The sequence below is a fragment of the Uranotaenia lowii genome, chromosome 2, assembly GCF_029784155.1.
Source record: "Uranotaenia lowii strain MFRU-FL chromosome 2, ASM2978415v1, whole genome shotgun sequence".
NCBI classification, from domain to species: Eukaryota; Metazoa; Arthropoda; class Insecta; order Diptera; family Culicidae; genus Uranotaenia; species Uranotaenia lowii.
In genome coordinates, this window is record NC_073692.1 from 203,463,721 (window position 1) to 203,483,652 (window position 19,932).

At 37.5% G+C, this 19,932-nt stretch overlaps 2 protein-coding genes across 4 annotated transcripts in view; both read left to right on the forward strand.

Moving 5' to 3' along the window:
• The first annotated feature begins 4,757 nt into the window (after window positions 1–4,757).
• LOC129744533 (vacuolar protein sorting-associated protein 54) overlaps window positions 4,758–19,932 on the forward strand; it is a 149,283-nt gene continuing 134,108 nt past the window's right edge. For 2 of the 3 annotated variants that reach the window (XM_055737109.1, XM_055737110.1), the window contains exons 1-3: window positions 4,758–5,143; window positions 11,665–12,316; window positions 12,546–14,573. In XM_055737109.1, the coding sequence (XP_055593084.1) occupies window positions 4,869–5,143; window positions 11,665–12,316; window positions 12,546–14,564 (2,946 nt within the window). In that variant the 5' untranslated portion in view covers window positions 4,758–4,868 and the 3' untranslated portion in view covers window positions 14,565–14,573. Of the gene's footprint in view, window positions 5,144–11,664; window positions 12,317–12,545; window positions 14,777–19,932 lie in introns of those variants that run through there. The other variant, XM_055737108.1, reaches the window with a different exon arrangement.
• LOC129744534 (cytoplasmic dynein 2 light intermediate chain 1) overlaps window positions 14,474–19,932 on the forward strand; it is a 140,634-nt gene continuing 135,175 nt past the window's right edge. The window contains exon 1 of the mRNA XM_055737111.1: window positions 14,474–14,573. The gene's annotated coding sequence lies outside the window, so the exon portion shown is untranslated. The remainder of the gene's footprint in view (window positions 14,574–19,932) is intronic.

A 19,932-nucleotide genomic window follows, 5' to 3' on the forward strand; every position in this document is an offset into this window, starting at 1 on the left:
GCTACAGGATTTGTTTCTCCCGCAGCTACGTGAGGGGTGCGAGATTTGTACACCAACCTGTTGAAAACGTGAACCAAACTGGTTGAAATCTGGCAGCTTTCAGTAAATTCGAAAAACGTTGCTACAAATTTTCAAAACACCACACAAAATGTATGTCAATCGAAAGAGGAGATTCTAATGAATCTCTAGGTATATAAAAAGTGACCAATTTGAGTTCAAATTTTAGAGAAATCACGATAACAAAATCGCGTAAACCCACCCGCATAAATCAGTATTATACAGTGACTATTGGCATTATCTTCTTCCCAAGACACCGAAAAGATTACTTCTATAGTTTTGGATTATTAATGTAAGATAAGGCTTATCATTTTTTCATGAAATGGAATCGTTTAGACGCACTGTACGATACAGTGAACGGGTCGTTAAGTAGAGTAACCATTCATTTTTTTTGCTTTTTTCTACTCGCTCTGAGTGAATTGTATCATACGTAGAATCTTCCCTCAATGATTTTCGCATTAAAAAAAAAACGATACAACATATCGTGTAGCTTTGATAAAATTACTACAATTAAAATTAATAAAATATACATATGTTTTAAAGTAGTTTATTATAACATTATATTCACAAGGAATACATAACATTTACTTAATATACATTAAACACACGCTCTGTTAACACTTTTAAACAGCTCATTGACCTTCCGCGGATGTTCGCAGGAACAGCTTCCGGATTTTCCAATACTGCAGCACCAAATCCTGAACGCTTTCGCCTGCTGCTGCACCACTGCCGAGCCATCCTTAACGCTGCTGCTGAATAGTAGCGGTCGGCCGCTGGTGATGCTGATCCTCGCCTTGATAGTGAAACTGCCTCTATAAGAAAATGTTTCTTCGGATTTTCCTCCAGCCTATGAGCGAGAATAAAAAGAGAAGATTTAAGTTTCTCGCTGTAAATACAAAAAGGCATTTTACTTACTCTCATAGATCATTGTATCCTTCCTCGTAGCCCTTGGTCTTCCAGGTTCAGCATTCCAGCTACGGAACTGGGCGATCTCTTTAAAAGAAATTGCTCGAACTCAGCCGGGAGAAACTTTTTTTCACAAAGTTCGACCACGTGTGATGACGTGACAGCAGAGAAGTTGGTGCGTGTTGCTAAAATAATCTTTTAATTCTTTAAGACCATTAATTGTATCTTTCTTAAATAATACTATATCATTTGGTTGTGTTGATAAATTTATCATTTTGTTCCTTAGAATATTCATCGTATCTTTCAGGAATAATATTTTATACGTTCTAGCGAAGGCACATCAAGCCAAGATGCAATATAGAACGTAACTATTAATGTAATCAGAATAGAATAATACGGAAGATTCAGCGTACGGTTTTTTGTCGTGCGGGTAGAATATTCATCGTATCTTTCAGGAATAATATTTTATACGTTCTAGCGAAGGCACATCAAGCCAAGATGCAATATAGAACACCCAAAATAATAAAGAAATTATTTATACGGGATTTTTCACGTAAACTAAGATTTTGCTGCATAATATCGATTCTACGTGTGTCTGTAGTAAACACAGTGCATAAAGGAAGCCCTACTGGTAGTAACTAATTTACTTCCACATAACTGACTCATGAATTTCACGTAAAGTCTAAGTGGATGGCTTACAGTACATTTTCTCAAGTGTGTGTTATTAAATTCTAATTAGAATAGAAGCTGCCTTCAGTCAGCAACTTTTATTTACTATTTCGGAAAATCGTGTTAAACGTTGTGTTTGTTTTTTTGGTAATCTCGTGGATTCACGGAAACCTGGAACCGTGGCCTCAATTTCTGGCACTCAAAGTTTCAGTTAATAATAGAATAAATTCTGCTTCAGTCCGTGAGGTGGTTCTTCAGATTGAAAAGTTCCGGCAACTCGAGAAGGTTGCCACCGTTTAATAGCTTCAAAAAAGCGTTTGCATTTTGGTGAGTTCGATTAAAGATATCTTTTCAAATCTGTTTCAGTATCTGAGTATTCAATATTTTTCAGGCAAGTCAACTGTACTAAATTGGAAACAAACCCAATAGAAATGAAGGCCAGTTTCGTGTACTCCATCCATAAATTTCACAATAATTGTGATAGTGATAAGTGGTAGTGGTGGTGTTGAATAATTTAGAAAATAAATTTAATGCAATTTAGTTTTATTGTTATTTATTTCAAAAAAGAAAAAGCAACGAGAAAATCGACCCCAATTTAATTTCGAAACCAAAATTATTTCATGCCTTTTTCATAATCGCTCCGTGTCGAACATACTTAAAATTCACGTAAATTGTAGCTGAAGCTCATAGCGTGCGAATTCTTATTGAGGTGCGTTCACATGGTTTACTCGTACAAGCTACGTGAAAATCAATTGGATAAAAATTATGTAGTTTTTCACGTAGCCACGACGTGCGGATTATTTTGGGTGAACGTAACTATTAATGTAATCAGAATAGAATAACACGGATAAAAAACTCTATAGGTTGTTATCAAAATTCGTATGGTTGGCTCATCTATATCACATATTTTTTGTTGAACCCATAATATTGCTTAATCAACATCGATAACTACAAACAAACTAGCGTTTATGTAAAGTTGATTTGGCTGTAGAGGATTTCTTAACCGCATATCGCTAAAATAATTCAACAGCTTGTAGATTTGGCTATATTTTCCTAGTCTACATTATAATATCAGATAGTTATTTTTTTTTAAATATCACTGATGCTTGACTGAGCTTGAGTTTGTAAAGTAAATTGTCCGACTTAGAGGGAAAAAAAAGCCAGTAGTTATTTCTCGTGGAAGAAATCAACCAACACGAAGCGGAAAGGTAAATATGATTTATTTTTTTTCAGTTGATTTTGTTTTCAATTTTTTTTAAATGTTTTCAGATAGAGATGTGTGGGTGCATTTTGACCCTCGAGGGCCTATCCGGAAGGTGAAATAATAAACAGCGATGAATAAGATCATATCACGTAAGTTACATAGTTTTTTTTATTTATCACTACCATATTTTCATAACAGCTTTTATTTTATTTCAGGGCGCCGGCAGTTCAACTTCCACCGAAAAAAAACAATAACAGCATTTTGTTCCAGGGCCATGGCGGCGGCTCCCCCAGCAGAAGCAAAAAAAAAACAATGAATTTAAAATTCATGCCATTGATCGTATAATTAAAATGAAAAATAAAATAAAATTGTTTCATTTTAAAAAGAAAAACAATGCATTTTATCTGTTCAAATTAATTTTATGAATATTTTGAATCAACGATTTCCCACGTTCACGGGGAGCAGCATGTACAGTAGAAACAGCCATACTAACGATTGAATGAAAATTCCTGTTGGATTCTTAGCATCGATGCGATCGCTTAATCAACCATTTATCCTTTCGTGACAAAGTATCATCTGATTGTTGTTTTGATCGTTTTTTCGGGTCAGAACCAAACAACCATATTTATGTGCACGTAGACTCGTAAAGTAACTGATAAATCTGTATTTTTTTCTCCGTGAATACGGAAGATTCAGCGTACGGTTTTTTGTCATGCGGGCACCGACACGAGGGGGAGTTTGAAAAATGACAAAAAAGATGTGAGTTTGATTACCATATACTGAACAACTGAGATTTTTGAGGAACCAACTATGTTCTACGAAAATAATAATAAAGTTAACGAAAAAAAACTAAAATTTGAATTTAGAGAATCGATCCATTGGTAACCGAGATACAGCAATGCAAAGCCAAAATTGGGTGACTTTTTTGAAGTAAGAATTTTTTCTACCGGAAGTTCCGGGATAGCGGCCAAAATTTCCTTTGGACCACCAAAAATTTATACATCCATGGATAGGTTTATTCTTGACAATTCCAAATATTATAAAACCAGCGCAATATTTGGAACCTGTCTCAAGTTATAGGCATTCTAAAAAGAGCTCTTTTTCGGGACTTTTTTCATTCGGAATCAGCTACTGGTGATTTCGTAAAATATTTCGACTTTATTTTTCAATATTGAGAAACTAGAATAAATTATCTATACAATGAATTAAAATTCATCGAAATCGGTCAATATTTGTGGCCAGGGGAACTTACGCAAACTCTCGGGTCATATAGACCCGAACAGCCTAATTACGGATTTTTTTGAGCGAGCACTTCCGGTGGTCACAGGAAGTTGCCTGGTACTACAGATTGTGTATTTCGTGATTCCCCAGGGAGGTTTTTGAAATCAAATTTTTGCGATTTTTTCTCGAAGAGTTATGATGATTTGAATGTGCGCTTCGGGTCATATTGACCCGAACGACTTTGGAAGGTTAAAATGATCCTTTGCACCGTTTTGACCATAAAGACTTTGGAGATTCCTCGTGAATTTTAATTAGCGATTTAAAAAAGATTGCAAAATTTTCAAACGCGTTTTTCTCGAAACGTCATAAATGAACATAGACCCTTTTCTCGTGTTGCTGCTGATTTCTTTTTTGGTGAAAAATTAATACTATGAGTAGTACGAAACAAGTCCTTATGAAAATTTGTTTAAGAAAATACGTACTCATGTAGAAAAAAGGAGTGCTCATTATGTCCTGGGTGCTCGTTATGCCCTCATCTCCCCTATGCGTTAAGGTATGCGTGCTTTTTATGCTTTTTACCCTTCTGTTGACCTAAGTACGTGTTGGCCTAACGGGCGGTGAACCATCATGGAGGAAAACTGTCAGTGATGACGTTTTGTTTTCGCCGTGTCAGCTGCCCGCAGTCAGTCGATTTCTGCGAATTCGTGTATCGGTGTTTTTCTGCGTTTGTAAAATTAGTGAATTTCGGTGTCGTTTTACGGAAACAGGAATTCAAATTCTGTCCATCCCTCATTAAATCCACCATGAGGCAATGGCGAAGTTTAGTAGTGCAGCATTATTCGATTTGAAGGATCCGCCACCATGGCAAAATTGCTGCTACTGTAGCAGTTCTTCTTCCCCGTTGTCTTCGGTGTCGTCAGCCACGCAACAGCAGGAACAACAACAACAGCAGTGGAAAACATCCGACGGAACCCGCTTCGAGGTTCCTGTTTCGGGATCCAACAGTTCCAAAGTGGCCCCCAATAGTTTGCAGCCAACAACGGCTCAGTCATTGATCGTGTTCAAAACACCAGCCGATTTCGTAAGGTAAGAAGTCTGTTTTTCCCCATCATTTCTTCGTATCATCGTACCATACTGTTACTGTTTGAACAGTTTTAATTAATGCAAATTGCTTTCGTCAATACTGTGGTAGCTCACTGGCAGTAGTGAGGCCTCAGCTTGAGCGAACAAAACATACTTTTATGTTCAATGATAACCGAGCGAGCGAGCGTATAGACAAGGGGAGAAGTAATGAAGAACTGAATTGATCCAATTTCTAACGCATGAGATCGCAGCCCAAATGTGTTCTATTTATATGATTGATCAAAAGATGCGAGGAAATATTTTGATTTCACTCGCTTGAAGAAGATTCAACACATTCCTAGATTGTGGAGCCATATCATTTTACCGAGTCATGCATTTGACACGTTTTACCGTCCCGTGACTATTTACTAAATTTTGTTTATCTTGAACATGAGTTTGTTTAAAAGGTTTAAAATTACCATGTGTATGCGTTTTGCGTTAATGGCGATCAATTTTTGTTATTTGCTTATCCCGCAGGTACCTACGGCTAAGAACACCTGTATCCGTGGTCCAAACAGCCGGTTTAGAACCAAATTCCTACCCAAGCAACCTCAGCCGTGTTCCATTATACCAGTTTAGTCTCAAAATTTTTTAGAACTGGTTAGAGCACCTGTATTCGTGGTCTTTTCTTGGGTCTAATTTATACAAGAATTGAACTGACAAAATTAGATCCAATCCAGTGAAAAAACTAGCAACCCCACCCGTATTCCATTAACTGTTAAAAGATTTAGAACTGCATCAAATTGGATCCAAATCTCATCGATTTTGGAGCAATCATTACCAGTTCTAAAAAATTATGAGACGAAACTGGTATAATGGAACACAGCTGCGCGGTTGCTTGGATCGAAACCGGCTGTTTGGACCACGGATACAGGTGCTCTATAAGAGCATCTTTATTCGTGGTGTATTCTTGGGTCTAATCTATACAAGAATTGAACCAGAGAAATTAGATCAGATCAAATGAAAAAACTGACAGCTGCACTCGTGTTCCATTAACTGTCAAACGGTTTAGAACTACGTCAAATTGGATCCAAATCTCATCAGTTTTGGATCAATCCTTATACCAGCTCTAAAAAAAGTTGAGTTGAAACTGGTATAATGGATCACCAATGCGGTTGCTCGGGTCGGAATTTGGGTCTAAACCGGCTGTTTGGACCACGGATACAGGTGCTCTATAAGGATTGCTCCAAAATTGATGAGATTTGGATCCAATTTGACGCAGCTCTAAACCGTTTGACAGTTAATGGAACACGAGTGGGGTTGCTATAGTTTTTTCACTGGATTGCACTGAAAATCAAAAATACCCAAACTTGAGAACTGCCACCCGCCAAACCTGAGTTCGATATTGACAACTCAAGTTTGTGAAAAAATCACAGCTTGAAAATAAGCCAAACTTGTCCGTCAAGCGGAGAACTGTTTTTTTGGGGGGTTTTAGTTGTAAACGAATCTGATTCTATTACCTCCATCGTGGGAGATTTAGGTTTGGGGGGTAAGTTCAAAGCGGAGAACTGTTTTTTTTGGGGGATTACTTTTATTCCCGCTTCGTTCGCAGAAAGTCTCGCATATACGATGATGTAGCTGCCTCTCTCAACAAATCAACGGTGGCCGAGCGGTTAGCATCCTGTGATGGTAATCGCAGTGCCATTGCAGGTATGGGTGTGATTCCTGTACCTGCAGTATTTTTTTTATTTTGATTTCCATTTTATTGCGGTATCAGATTTTGGGGGATGAGTTCACCTTTAAGGGTACGAACACAGTGAGCGCGAAGCGAACTGCGAAGCGAAATATTCATTCACCGGATGAATTTCGCAAGTTCGTTTTTGAAGGCCGGCCACAGTGTACGCGAATTGCGAAGCGGTCAACACTGAAAAAAACCTTCGGTGTTTTGCAAAAATTAATCACTCGTGAAAAAATCTTTGCAAGAAAAAAAATCTACCAAAATTATGACAAAAATACAACAAAATAATGAAAAAAAATTACAATATAATAACATGAAAAATTACGAAACGCTGACAAAACTTTGATAGAAATATGGCAAAGATGACAAAAATATTACAACAATATGATAAAAATATACCAATTCTATGATAAATTTGATAGTTAAGAAAGGATTTGACAAAACGTTCTTCCAACTTACAAAAACGGTATTCGGAACCGTGCGTGGATAAATCACGCACACATACACAAATGTGTTTGGAGTTTTAGGATTCGAATAAATAAAAACTTTTGGAATATGGAGAGCCGTAAAGAACGAACTAGCTCCGTAAACAGTTGGAACAAGAGAGAATTTTATTCAAATTTAAAACATGGGTTACTATGATTATTTTGCTACTGTTAAACGCCTGCTGCGTTCAACAAAAACACCATTTCTTTTCACTTTTTACATATTACTTTAATTCACATTTTCGTTCAGCTTTAACTCCTGCTCAGATAGGTACCGCATGCGTATTTTGTTAGGAAGATACCAATGGTAATATTTAGACATCCTACGAGCATGATAAATTGAGCCAGAATCTTCACTGACCGCACACGGCTCACTGTAGAGGGAGGTTCCTACGGCTGGGGAACTCGGATTTCAGGTCCTTATATTAGTTCTGTCAGGTAATTTTATTGTCAAATTTTGATTATAATTTTGTCATAATTTTTTTTTCTCATTTGTCAAAGTTTTGTCATTTCTGTGAATTTTTTCTCATATTTTTGTCTAATTTTGTAATATTTGTCATGTTTTTGGCTTAATTATTTTACCACATTTGGCGTGTTTTATTCAAAGTTTTGTAAATTGTTACTATTTTTTTTGTCATATTTTTAAATTTTAGTAATAATTATTCATATTTTTCCACAGTTTTGTTATATTTTTGTCAATATTACTTTAGTTTTATAACACTTGTCATATTTTTGTTTATTCATTTCAGTGGTTTTTTGCAGTTTTCTTAAATTTTTCGTTGAATTTTTGTCAGTAATTTTTCATCTACTTTTTTATCCCTTTCACTCATTTCTTATATTGTGGATATACCATTCGATTTTCAGTTATTTATTGCATTTTGAATTAAGCGGAAACCGCCATATTTTATTTCAAAATGGCGTCGGACAGCCAAATTCGACTTCTTACTTATTGAGTACTTTCATCCAATACCCATATTGTGGGAGTTTCATGTGCTTTTCAGTCACTTCCAACATTTTAAAGTTGAGTGGAAGCGGCCATATTGGATTTCAAGATGGCGTCGGATAACAAATTCCAACTTCTATCCGTTCAGTCCCTTCACCCTATACACATATTGTGGGGCTTTCATGCCACCGGTCGTTTATTGCCAGTTAGAATTTGTTTCAATTGAAAAATACTGAAACCGCGTTTTTTTTTTCGAAAATCCGCGCTAAAAAACCGTGCCTTTTTCATTACCAACACAGCAACGGCAATGATAATTAAATAAATAAACTTTTGAAAAAGTTTTTTTTGATAAATCATTTTACGATAAAAAATATCCGAGAGAATATTTTCAGTGTATGTCCGGATGAACAGGATGAATTCGTGCGATGCATCCGGGTCTTCGCATGAAAATTCGCTTGCACTGTGGCCGGTCGATGTTTTTTTCAACGTGTTTCAAAGAGAAGCGGTTTGCCGCGCGAATTGGAAATTCGCTTCGCACTTCGCTTCGCGCTCACTGTGAATTCGACCTAAGAGCTTAACTTTGGGCTAAGCCACCATAAGCCAAACCTGTAGGGAGGGAGTTTCATTCGGGTTGGCGGGGAAAGTTCTCAAGTTTGGGTATTTTCGAGGTTCAGTGTGGATCTTATTTCGTCGGTTCAATTCTTGTATAAATTAGACCCAAGAATAGACCACGGATACAGGTGCTCTGAGACCATTATGGTCCATCTTGCCAACTTTTAATTTCACCATGCCATGGTGATTATACGGTTTCTTGAAATTAGAGCGAAATTTACAGAGTAGATGATAGTGCCTGTAAAGAACGTGATAGGAAGGTTAAAATAAACAAAGCTATGGCCTTGAATAAATTAACGTTCTTCGAAGCATCAAAACTTCATCCCGAAAATAATAACATCCAATACAGATTAGATCCAACAATAGCTTTCCCACACCTACCCAACTCTACAAATACAACTGCTTTTTCAAACAAAAATATTAAAATAACGAATTACCTTTAAGAATCAACCAGTCAAAATATCAATACAGAAAACAAACGAAAAGCATTGTTGTTTTGTTCCATTTGGCACATTTTCTAGAACATTTGATCTTTGTAAGACTTTCCAGTTACGAGATATAGCTATAAGGAATCAAATATCCCCAGGGATCAAGTATTTGTTTGTTTGTTTATTTTAAAGGGATTTTAACTCCACAGGAGGCATTCGTCCCTAGTAGGGATCAAGTAAGGTACACCGGGGCAAGTGCAAACTCGGGGCAAGTGCAAACGATCAACTTTCCTCTGTTACAAAAAAATTAAAAAATATTTCTTCTTCTAGAAGTTGTTGTTGTTGTCCAAACCAACAATCTGACATAGATAAACTAAACTTTCTTTTAATTATTCACTAAAAACACGGCACTGTTTGATTACACACGAATTCAAGTACGTACTAGACATGAAAAGTGTGTTTTTGTTTTGCTTTTTTTGGCTACAAAAAAGGGCATTCAAATCCAATTTTTCGTTGAAAGGTGAGTGTTTGGGACTGATATTCAAGTGAAAGCAGAAAATGTATGATAAATTTTCAGTATACCCTGGAAATTGTGAAAATAATATTCACTCCTGTCAATCCACACTGCGGGGCAAGTGCAAACGCACCTTTAAGCCAAGGAATATTTAAAGAAGGTAGTGCCAAGGCAGCCCTGCTCTAGTATTGATACATACTGCGACGTCACAATCACGAAAAATCTGTTAATTTACTAGGAAACTTTTCTTTTTCGATGATAATTCGAAGAATCTGCTGAAAATTTCCCACTTTGAAAACATGTTATTATAGAATGATTCTTGCTCTTCAAGATAGGTGCAAAAAAAGTTGCGTTTGCGAATATTTTTTCTATAAAATAGACCATCGAAGTTTGAAAAAATGGTGGGTTTTTACCACTGAAATTTGCAAAATTTTAAAATTAGTTCAAATTTTTCCATGAAAATGTTAAAGTCAGTGCAGTTTAAGCTCCTCATTACAATAAAGTGATTAAAACACAATTTTTTATACGAAATCACAATCTTTTTTTGGCATTTTAGTAAACTGAGTTAACAATCAGAATTGATGTTAATTATTCTACATAAGAATTGTATATGGTAAACCCGTTGGACTAAAATCATGACAATCGGTTGAACACACAATACCTACCAGCTAGAACTTTTCAAAGCTGATATTTTCTTCATTTTTGCACGTTTTAGCTCCAAGGCGGCATTGCATTCATTAATAAATTAAAAAAAAACATTATGCAATCTTCAAAGGACTAAAAAATTTCATAACATTGTGAAATAGAGGCCTATCAACTAAATCAAAATGAAATTGGAATTCAATTTCGTTCTTAAACGTGTTTTTCTTTGAAATTCCTACCATTCTCACATAAATTTTCGATACAATCGTTTTTGTGACGTCACAAAAAAAATCCAATATGGCTCTCGGCACTACCTTATTTAAATATTCCTTGCCTTTAAGCCATGTAACATCAGACATTTAAAAAAAATCATCTCAAAAATGGTTCAGCATTATATTAGAGTGGTCAGAAAGGGTATCCAATGTGTTGTATCTGAAGCGGATATTCAAAATTCCGTTATGCCTTGGCAAATGAAGGTCTTTTGCTTCAAACAACAGTCATCAAAACTGAGGTTCCAAAAAGTAATTAATATTGCAGAAAACCAGCAAATACATAAAAAAAAGTTGATAAAACATACCGGAACAAGTATTAAATTCGTTTTAGTAACTATACACTGACGCATCTTTGAATAAGTTTGGGAAAAGCATTGCGTTTGCACTTGCCCCCATAAACGGGGCAAGTGCAAATTTAGAAACTTTTCCACAAAAGTACCGTTACTTTTAACCAACATTTTTTAATTTTTCACTTTCAACGGGAATTTATTGAGAACCATTTTAATGATGCAACGAACGATAATTGATATTTTTTGAAGATTTACATATTTTTCTAGGACATGTGAAAGTTGAACTATGGTGAAAACCGTTTGCACTTGCCCCGGTGTACCTTATCCTTTTCTTTCTTTCTTTCTTTTAGATTTGTCGAAAACGACTGGCTAAAACCAAGTATGGTCCAACTTGCATCAAGTATCCTTTTTTTTTTTTTTATTTGTTTGCGCATATATTACACGACTTATGCCTAAGATATCAAGTATCCTCATTCTCCCCTATAGGTATTTTGTGTTTTTGCGGTTTTTGGTAAATCTTCTTTTCAGAAGCTTGAATCGAGAAGACAGAAATAAAAACAACTTTGCTCGAAACGTGCCGTTCATTAATTTATTTCCAAATCTCCCTCTCGACTCTTGCAGGCACCTGCGACAGCATCACTGCACCGTGGAGGGTGGATCGTACGTGTGCCGGTACGGCTACAATGGCGTCTGCTCGTCGCTGCCTTTGGACGGGGTCAGCGATCGGGACTACGAAATGCATGTGCATCGCTGCCACGTCAATCAGCAGCAGAAGGAATCCCAAATAAAATGGTCAGTCTTTTCGGCAGCCCAAAATTTACCGGCGGTGCTGAACGATCCCAGCAGAAGCAAGCAGACCAACTTTTTCACCAAGAAGTGGGGCGATAACTTTGTGGAACAGCAATCGACCGGAACTAGTTCTCAGCTGCCGGAAATCAAGTGGGATCATTTCGACTTCTATCTGAAACGTATCGGTAAACGGTACCGGGTACACACGAGGGTTTCAAAAACGGCCCTGCCACAAGTTGGAGCTAGTCAGCAAAACCAGCAGCCCATCGTGAGTGATCGTTTGCCGAACGGGGGCACTGCAAACCTAAAAGACATTCCGGAAGTGTTCTTGACACAGGACATGAAACTTCACAGTCCGGCTTCATTTGCTGCAGTTTTTCCTGGCATCGGCAACGATGGCGAACAGGCCAAACAGTCGAGTAGATTGCTGCAGGAAAAACTGAGTCATTACTTGGATATCGTCGAGGTGCTGATAGCAAAACAGGTACGTTATAAAACCAACATTCCTCTTATCAGTTGCGTTCTCTATGTGCCTTTGAGTTGGACGTGGTTAAAAACCAAACTGTCGAGAATGCGCTTTAGTTAGCAGGGCAAAATTTCTTGATCAAATTTTTCTTTCTCAATGAATATAACACACCTAATTAACAAACAACACAAATTAACGGTGATTAATAACCAGTTCTAACTACTATTGCCTTTATATCTTCCTTCAGGTCGCAGAAAAATCGTCGGCCTTCTTCCATGCCATGACTTCCCAAGACGCCATAATGGAGCAGATGAGGGAAGCGGTTGCGCACGTGTCTCGTCTTCGGAGTCGCTTAAAACTGTTGGACGACACAGTCGTTCGGGAATCGCTACAGATCATGAGCCTGGAGCGAACCCGTTCCAACAACAACCTGGTGCTGGAACGACTAAAGCTGATGTCCACTGTCCATCAAACGCAACCGATGATCCAACTACTGCTGAGCACTCAAGATTACGTTGCGGCTCTCGATCTGATAGGAACGACGCAAGAAATCTTGAGCCAGGAGCTGGTCGGGGTGCATTGCTTTCGACATTTGCCATCGCAACTGAACGAGATGGAACGGTTGATTGACAAAATGCTGACAACAGATTTCGAGCGTTACTCAACGGCAGACTTGAATCGACCGTTGGCTAAAGAAAATGGTTTTGAGGCGGTTGAAAAAGTTCTGGAGGAAGACAAACTGATATGCATTATATCAGGACTATTGAGAAAAGGCAGTCTGGATTTCATAGACACTTATAAAGAGGAAGCTATCACTACAGTCAGAGCCGTGGTGAAGCAATTGGTTATCGAAGTCATTGCATCAGGAGAGGCAGAGGTTTGTTTGACGGGAGCAGGTGAAGAGGCACAAAGTCTGTCGCTTTCCGAATGGATTATTCTATTAGAATCGGCCACTATCACTCTGCTAAAGCTGCTGAAGCGGGTAAGAGCCGTGCATGACGTGATGCAGCAGACGGCCGATGCCAGTGCCGGTAAACTTACTGACGATGTGACATTTATGGACACGGAAGCGTTCTTGAGCAGTAAAGATCATGAAGTTGTACAGACAAAATTGAGTAACTTGCTGCAAAGCGTTTGCAATTACTGCCACGAACGATGTGCTAATCTAGTATCTAATCAAAGTTTGGAAAAAAGTTCAGTCAGTGCCGAGCAGATCCAACAGCTGACGGAAATTGTCGAACGGTTTAGTGACGGTTGTGAAAAGGTTTGTGGTATACAAAGTGTCCCGCTGAAGATGGCTTTAAGGACACAGGGTAACCGTTTCGCTCAGAAATTTCACTCGGAACGTAAATCAAAGCTAGCCCTACTGCTAGATAGTGAACGTTGGAAACAAGCAGAAGTTCCTACGGAATTCCAAACAATGGTAGATAATATTTCCAAAGGAAATTTCATGTGGCGTACCAAAGTTGACCAAAACGGAGTTCCAGTGATATCGAATGCACCTCAAAGTATGCTTTTAGTAGAAGGCAAGCCGTTTGCTTTGGTTGGCGCCGCTTTGCTATTGGTACAGATCGTTGGGGAATATTGTCGTTGTGCCTCGCAACTGCCCGTGGTTGCTCCTCAACTTTCGTGGAATGTGATTGATCTCTTACGAACCTTTAACTCTCGTTCCTGTCAACTGGTTTTAGGGGCAGGGGCCTTGCATGTCGCCGGTCTAAAAACTATAACCAGCGGAAACCTTGCTTTAGTTTCACGCGCACTTCAACTAGTCCTATGGCTTTTGCCACACGTTAAAAGCCACTTTCAATCTCTGGAAACCAACAATCAAACCTCATCCACCAACATTTTAACCGGGTATGATTCCGTGGAAAAGGATTTCGCTTCCCACATCAAGGAAATCGAAAACAAAGTGCTAGTGATCATATGCGATGCAGTTAGCGGTCAAATGGCGAACTGGGACGCCCGACCACCCGTTCCGTCGCAATCGTTCCGGAACATAAGCCGCCAGTTTGTCAAACTACACGAAGCAATTGCACCGATTCTTCCAGAAAAGGAAGTTGCCACCATCTACAGGGTAGTTCACAAAAGTTTCAAAGATAAACTGCGGGAACAGCTGCTGCGGAACAACATCGTCAACAATGGAGGACCGCAGCACGGTACAGTCGTTTCGGAGCTGACGTTCTACATGGAAACATTGAAGGCGCTAAAGGTTCTGCCGGACGAAGAGCTTAGTGACGCAACGCTGAACGACATTTGGTTGAAATAATTTGCTAAGGTTTGGAAACTTTTAATTTTGTTGTTAATTTTTCTTTGTTATCATTGCTGGTTATTTGTTAAAGGGCGTCGATTTGTATGATGCTTATAGTATTATTATTCTATTTATTTCACACGCCGAATTTTTTTTCCAACTGTGATAAAATGTGAAAGTTTTAAATTGTTCATGTGTATTGTATCATAATTTTTGATCCCCTCAAAAGAAAAGTCTAGGTTGATAATTTCTTTTTTTTTGTTCATTATCGTATCATTAATAAACGAAAAGTGATGAGACGTCATGAAGCGCGCTACTGTGTTGAGTATTAGAATCTGTTACATTTAATACTTTTCAAAAGATCATCATCAATTTCATGATTAATACTTTTCAAAAGATCTCCGGGGGGAAAACTTTTAGACTTGTTACATCACTAAATTCCGCCCTCGTGGCGGTGATAGGTTTTGCGGTTAAAACGAACCATTCTCCTGAGTGCTAAAAACTAGATTAACTTTATTGGACTTTATTTCGTGAATTCTGCCCTCTCCCGCACTGAAAGTCAGCGCTCCTGGATTATTTGTGATATCATGGAGTTGGATAAATTTGGGATAGGAAAAGGGAATGAATATCATTATCATTATTACTGTAGCTGAATTCAAAGGAATCTTCGACTACTTTGAAATAATCATTATGATGATTAATGAAGAGTGCCTCCTGAAAAATAAAAAATATTAGTTTATAATCGTTTAACATTTTCTTTATGAATTTGTCGTCCAGACCTGTCGAGGATAACTCGTCCTTGGTCCTCAACAGCTTTGGTCGGTTTATATCTTTCTTTTGTTTTTCTTTTGATCCCTTGGATTAACTTGTAGACAGTTTTGTTCTCATTTATGTGAGGTTGTCTTTCCCTACCTTTGTTGTGGTAGGCTAAATTTTGTTTTTGAGTCTTTTCATTGGCCAAAATAACCTCATCATAAAATTTGTTTCTTTCATTCACCATTTGCTCAATGTCCAGAGGCCTTTCGTGTCCATCCTTCAAGCCATAAAAAAATTCTCTCGGTTTTAATTTAGTAGCCGAATGGATTGTGTTATTGTACAATGTGCATGCAATAAGGAAAATTTCTTTTTGCGTCAAATCAGCGTATTGTGGTTTAACGCATCGAACAATTTCAGCCACTGTTGAGTGAAATCTTTCGACTAATCCGTTGCTTTCACTATGGTTTGCGGGCACGAAGTGCATTTGGACATTTAAATTGTTTGCCATACCTCTTATTTCGGCTGATCTCAAAGCCGGTTCGTTATCGCACACGATTAGTCCTGGTGTACCATAGATTGAAAATAATTTAAGCAGCCCTTTTCTTATATCTGTGATTGTTCTTGACTTAATTGGGATAAAAACACCAAATCTTGAAAATTTATCAACTGCGGATAAAAATACAAGAGGTTTGGATAAAAACAGGTCAATGTGAATTATTTCAAAAGGCTTTTTTGTATTCGGTGTGGTACCAAGACGAATCTTGTACGGGTGTCGGTCTTATTTGTTAACGTTGCATACTTCGCATATTTTGATGAATTGTTGAATTCTAAATTTCATTCTCGGGAAAAAGTAACGTTTTGAAATTTGTCTGTGGTTTTCCCAAATTCCTCTATGAGCTGATTCATGAGTTTGCTCAATTATTAGGCTCTGTTCTTCAGTCGTTCTTAAATCAATCAGAAGTTTTTGGCTAATGAAAACTTTAAATGATTTACATCGAGTGAAATAATTTTTGTATACAATTTGTATGCTATTTATCAAACTTTCTGGGCACATGATGCAGTTGGTTCGTTTCAAATCCATGTATTCTTTGAATATTTTGATAAACAGTGGAACTCCGAAAACCAATTTTGTAATTGTTCTCCTAAACATTCTTTTTTTTTTTTTTTTCTTTTTTTTTTTTTTTATGAAAGTTTAATGGCATTGCGGTGAACTTGATACAACGAAAATTCTTGATAGAAGAATTAAAGATTGAAATTAAATGACGGATAGACAAAGCAGATGCTTAATAGAAGAAAATTGAAAGATGTTGAAAATGAGCCAAGAGCATATTTTATGGAAAGCTTCAAAGGTGCGTTCTAGACCCTTTGTCCCACATCAATTGAATGGCTGAGAGAAGTAATAGCGAGAGGCACAATTACGTTCACCCATACATCCAACCCGATGGATTGGTAAAGCACGTGCTTCCCAATCGGACAAAAAGTCTAGACCGCATGGCTCTGGTGAAGCTTCCCTTTTGCTGAACCAGTTCAAGCGATGTGTTATTGGTTGTTTCGGATTCCGTTTTTATCGGCAGCGCTACTTATTGTTTTCACGCAAGTACCGTAAACGTCCCTACTTTTGCCAACTATTTAATTTTTTGAACTGTATTTCGAAATATTTACCCCTTATTTAAACCCCCCAAAGCCAAATGATTTTATTCTTTTTAACGAATAGTCACCGTTGATTATTATTTTTATGAAAGTTTAATGGCATTGCGGTGAACTTGATACAACGAAACTTTCATTAAACTTTCATAAAAATAATAATCAACGGTGACTATTCGTTAAAAAGAATAAAATCATTTGGCTTTGGGGGGTTTAAATAAGGGGTAAATATTTCGAAATACAGTTCAAAAAATTAAATAGTTGGCAAAAGTAGGGACGTTTACGGTACTTGCGTGAAAACAATAAGTAGCGCTGCCGATAAAAACGGAATCCGAAACAACCAATAACACATCGCTTGAACTGGTTCAGCAAAAGGGAAGCTTCACCAGAGCCATGCGGTCTAGACTTTTTGTCCGATTGGGAAGCACGTGCTTTACCAATCCATCGGGTTGGATGTATGGGTGAACGTAATTGTGCCTCTCGCTATTACTTCTCTCAGCCATTCAATTGATGTGGGACAAAGGGTCTAGAACGCACCTTTGAAGCTTTCCATAAAATATGCTCTGGGCTCATTTTCAACATCTTTCAATTTTCTTCTATTAAGCATCTGCTTTGTCTATCCGTCATTTAATTTCAATCTTTAATTCTTCTATCAAGAATTTTCGTTGTATCAAGTTCACCGCAATGCCATTAAACTTTCATAAAAATAATAATCAACGGTGACTATTCGTTAAAAAGCCTAAACATTTTTGGAAAAATTTGTTCGTACGTATCCGGTTCATCTGGACCTATTTTAAGGATAATCTGATTACTGAATACATTTAGTGGTTTTTCCGTACAATGAATGTATTCCGAGTCATCTGTGTCTGCAGAGTGTGCACTTATGCTATCAGATGAATTGCTTTCATTGATATTCAGTTCAGTCCGAACACGAGATAGACTGTCAGCAACGATGTTTTGTTTTCCGGGCCGATACTTGATCTCATAATCGAATTCGCTCAGCGCTAAACGCCAAAGAACTAATCGATTATTTGTATCCTTTAAATTCAATCCGTAAGTAAGAGGCTTGTGGTCAGTATACAAAACAAATTTTCGTCCATAAAGATATGGCCGGAAATATTTGCAGGCCCAAACTACTGCGAGAAGTTCTTTCTCAATGGCAGAGTACTTCTCCTCTGACTTGTTCAATGTCCTGGAAGCAAAAGCTACTGGCTTATCACTTCCAACAGTACCTTGGGATAGGACTGCTCCAATTGCAAAATTGGAAGCATCCGTCGTTAAATAAAAGGTTTTGCAAAATCTGGATATTGAAGAATATCACTTCCAGAAAGGATATGCTTACATTTCTCGAAGGCTGCAACAAATTCTTTCGAATGTACAATTGCTTCACCTTTTCTGAGACAATTAGTGAGAGGTTTCGCTATATTGGCGAAATCTCGAATAAACTTTCGGTAATAGCCCAAGATTCCTAGGAATCCTCTGAGTTCTTTTTCATTTTGAGGAATAGGCCATTTCCGAATGATTTCAATCTTATCAGGATTTGGCTTTACTCCTTCAGAAGTTACAATGTGGCCCAAGAATGCGACTTCCTTTCGTAAGAATTCGCTCTTGTCCAACTGAATTTTCAAATTATGCTTCTGAAGCATTGTGAAAATTTTTGACAAATTATCCAGATGTTCTGTAAGACTAGTAGAAAAAATTATGATGTCATCCATGTAAACAAGGCAGATGACACCAATATGCTCCCTTGAGTTAAAATTTTTGCAGCATGCTGAGGACCCACTTTACACTGACACAAAACTAAAGAATATTAACATACTGGATACAATAGATTTGATTATCATTTTATTAGAAATATTTCATGTATTTGAATAATATGGATTAAACAAGAAACTTACAAATATTGTCAGTGTAAAGGGCCTTAACTAATAACAGTGGAGTCAGTACTAATATTATTCCCTCCCAATTCTGTTAATTAAAACTACTTACCTTTTGGTACACATATGTGCTCCTCCATTATTGCTACATATATATCATGACCCCAGGTCAATAATATATACTGTCTTGCATCCCTATACAGTCTACATGTAGATGCCTTAACCAATATAAGGGAATCCATAATATTAAGTTTGAACACATCCCTAAGTTTGTTATATAACCTTATCGACCTGTTTGTAGAAAGTACATCGTCAACACTAATCTTACCTCCAACAATGAGATCATAAAACCACCTAGAGTGACCTTTATTTGGTTTCCTTAAATCACCGGGTTCATAATGACATATACAAGGCTTTGAGTTGAGTGCACATTTTGCAGAAAGGTCACAAGTGTCACATATCTTCATAGGTAATTGCTGCAGAACACAAGTTATAATCTTCTCTGTAATATTCACACTTTTGATCACATATTCTTCAGTGACTTCTTTCTTCTTGTACTCTGCAACAGCTGGCTCCTTGATGAACTTGTTGATCTCACTAATGCTGTCGGTAATTAGCATTATAATCTCACTCGGTTCTTCTGAGGTCGCAATCAAAGAATGTGAGATTCCACTTGACGATGCACTTAATGAAAACCCGTCGATGATGGTCCACTTACAATAGCTGTCTCTTTGGCTGCTTCCCTCATCTTGCGTACTGAAACTTTACTAGCTTCCATTTCATTCATTATTGTGTCAAAGTCCCAACCTAGTGGCACCCCACCAGTTGCAAACCCACATAATATCCCGAAAATCACCTTGTTGTGTTCTCTTCTAGCAGTCACATATTGCTTGATGGTCTTAGTTACAATCGATTTCCTAACAGCCGTGTCTTTTAGTGTTGATGTTGCCACTAATGCACATACTGCTCTGCCGTAATCTGGCAAACTGACGTATGCGCCAACATTACCGATTTGTGTTTTTTGCATTTCAACGATAGAAGATATCAAACTTGACCTTATTACACCAAAATATGTTCATAAATATTAAAAAATACCAACATAATATTAT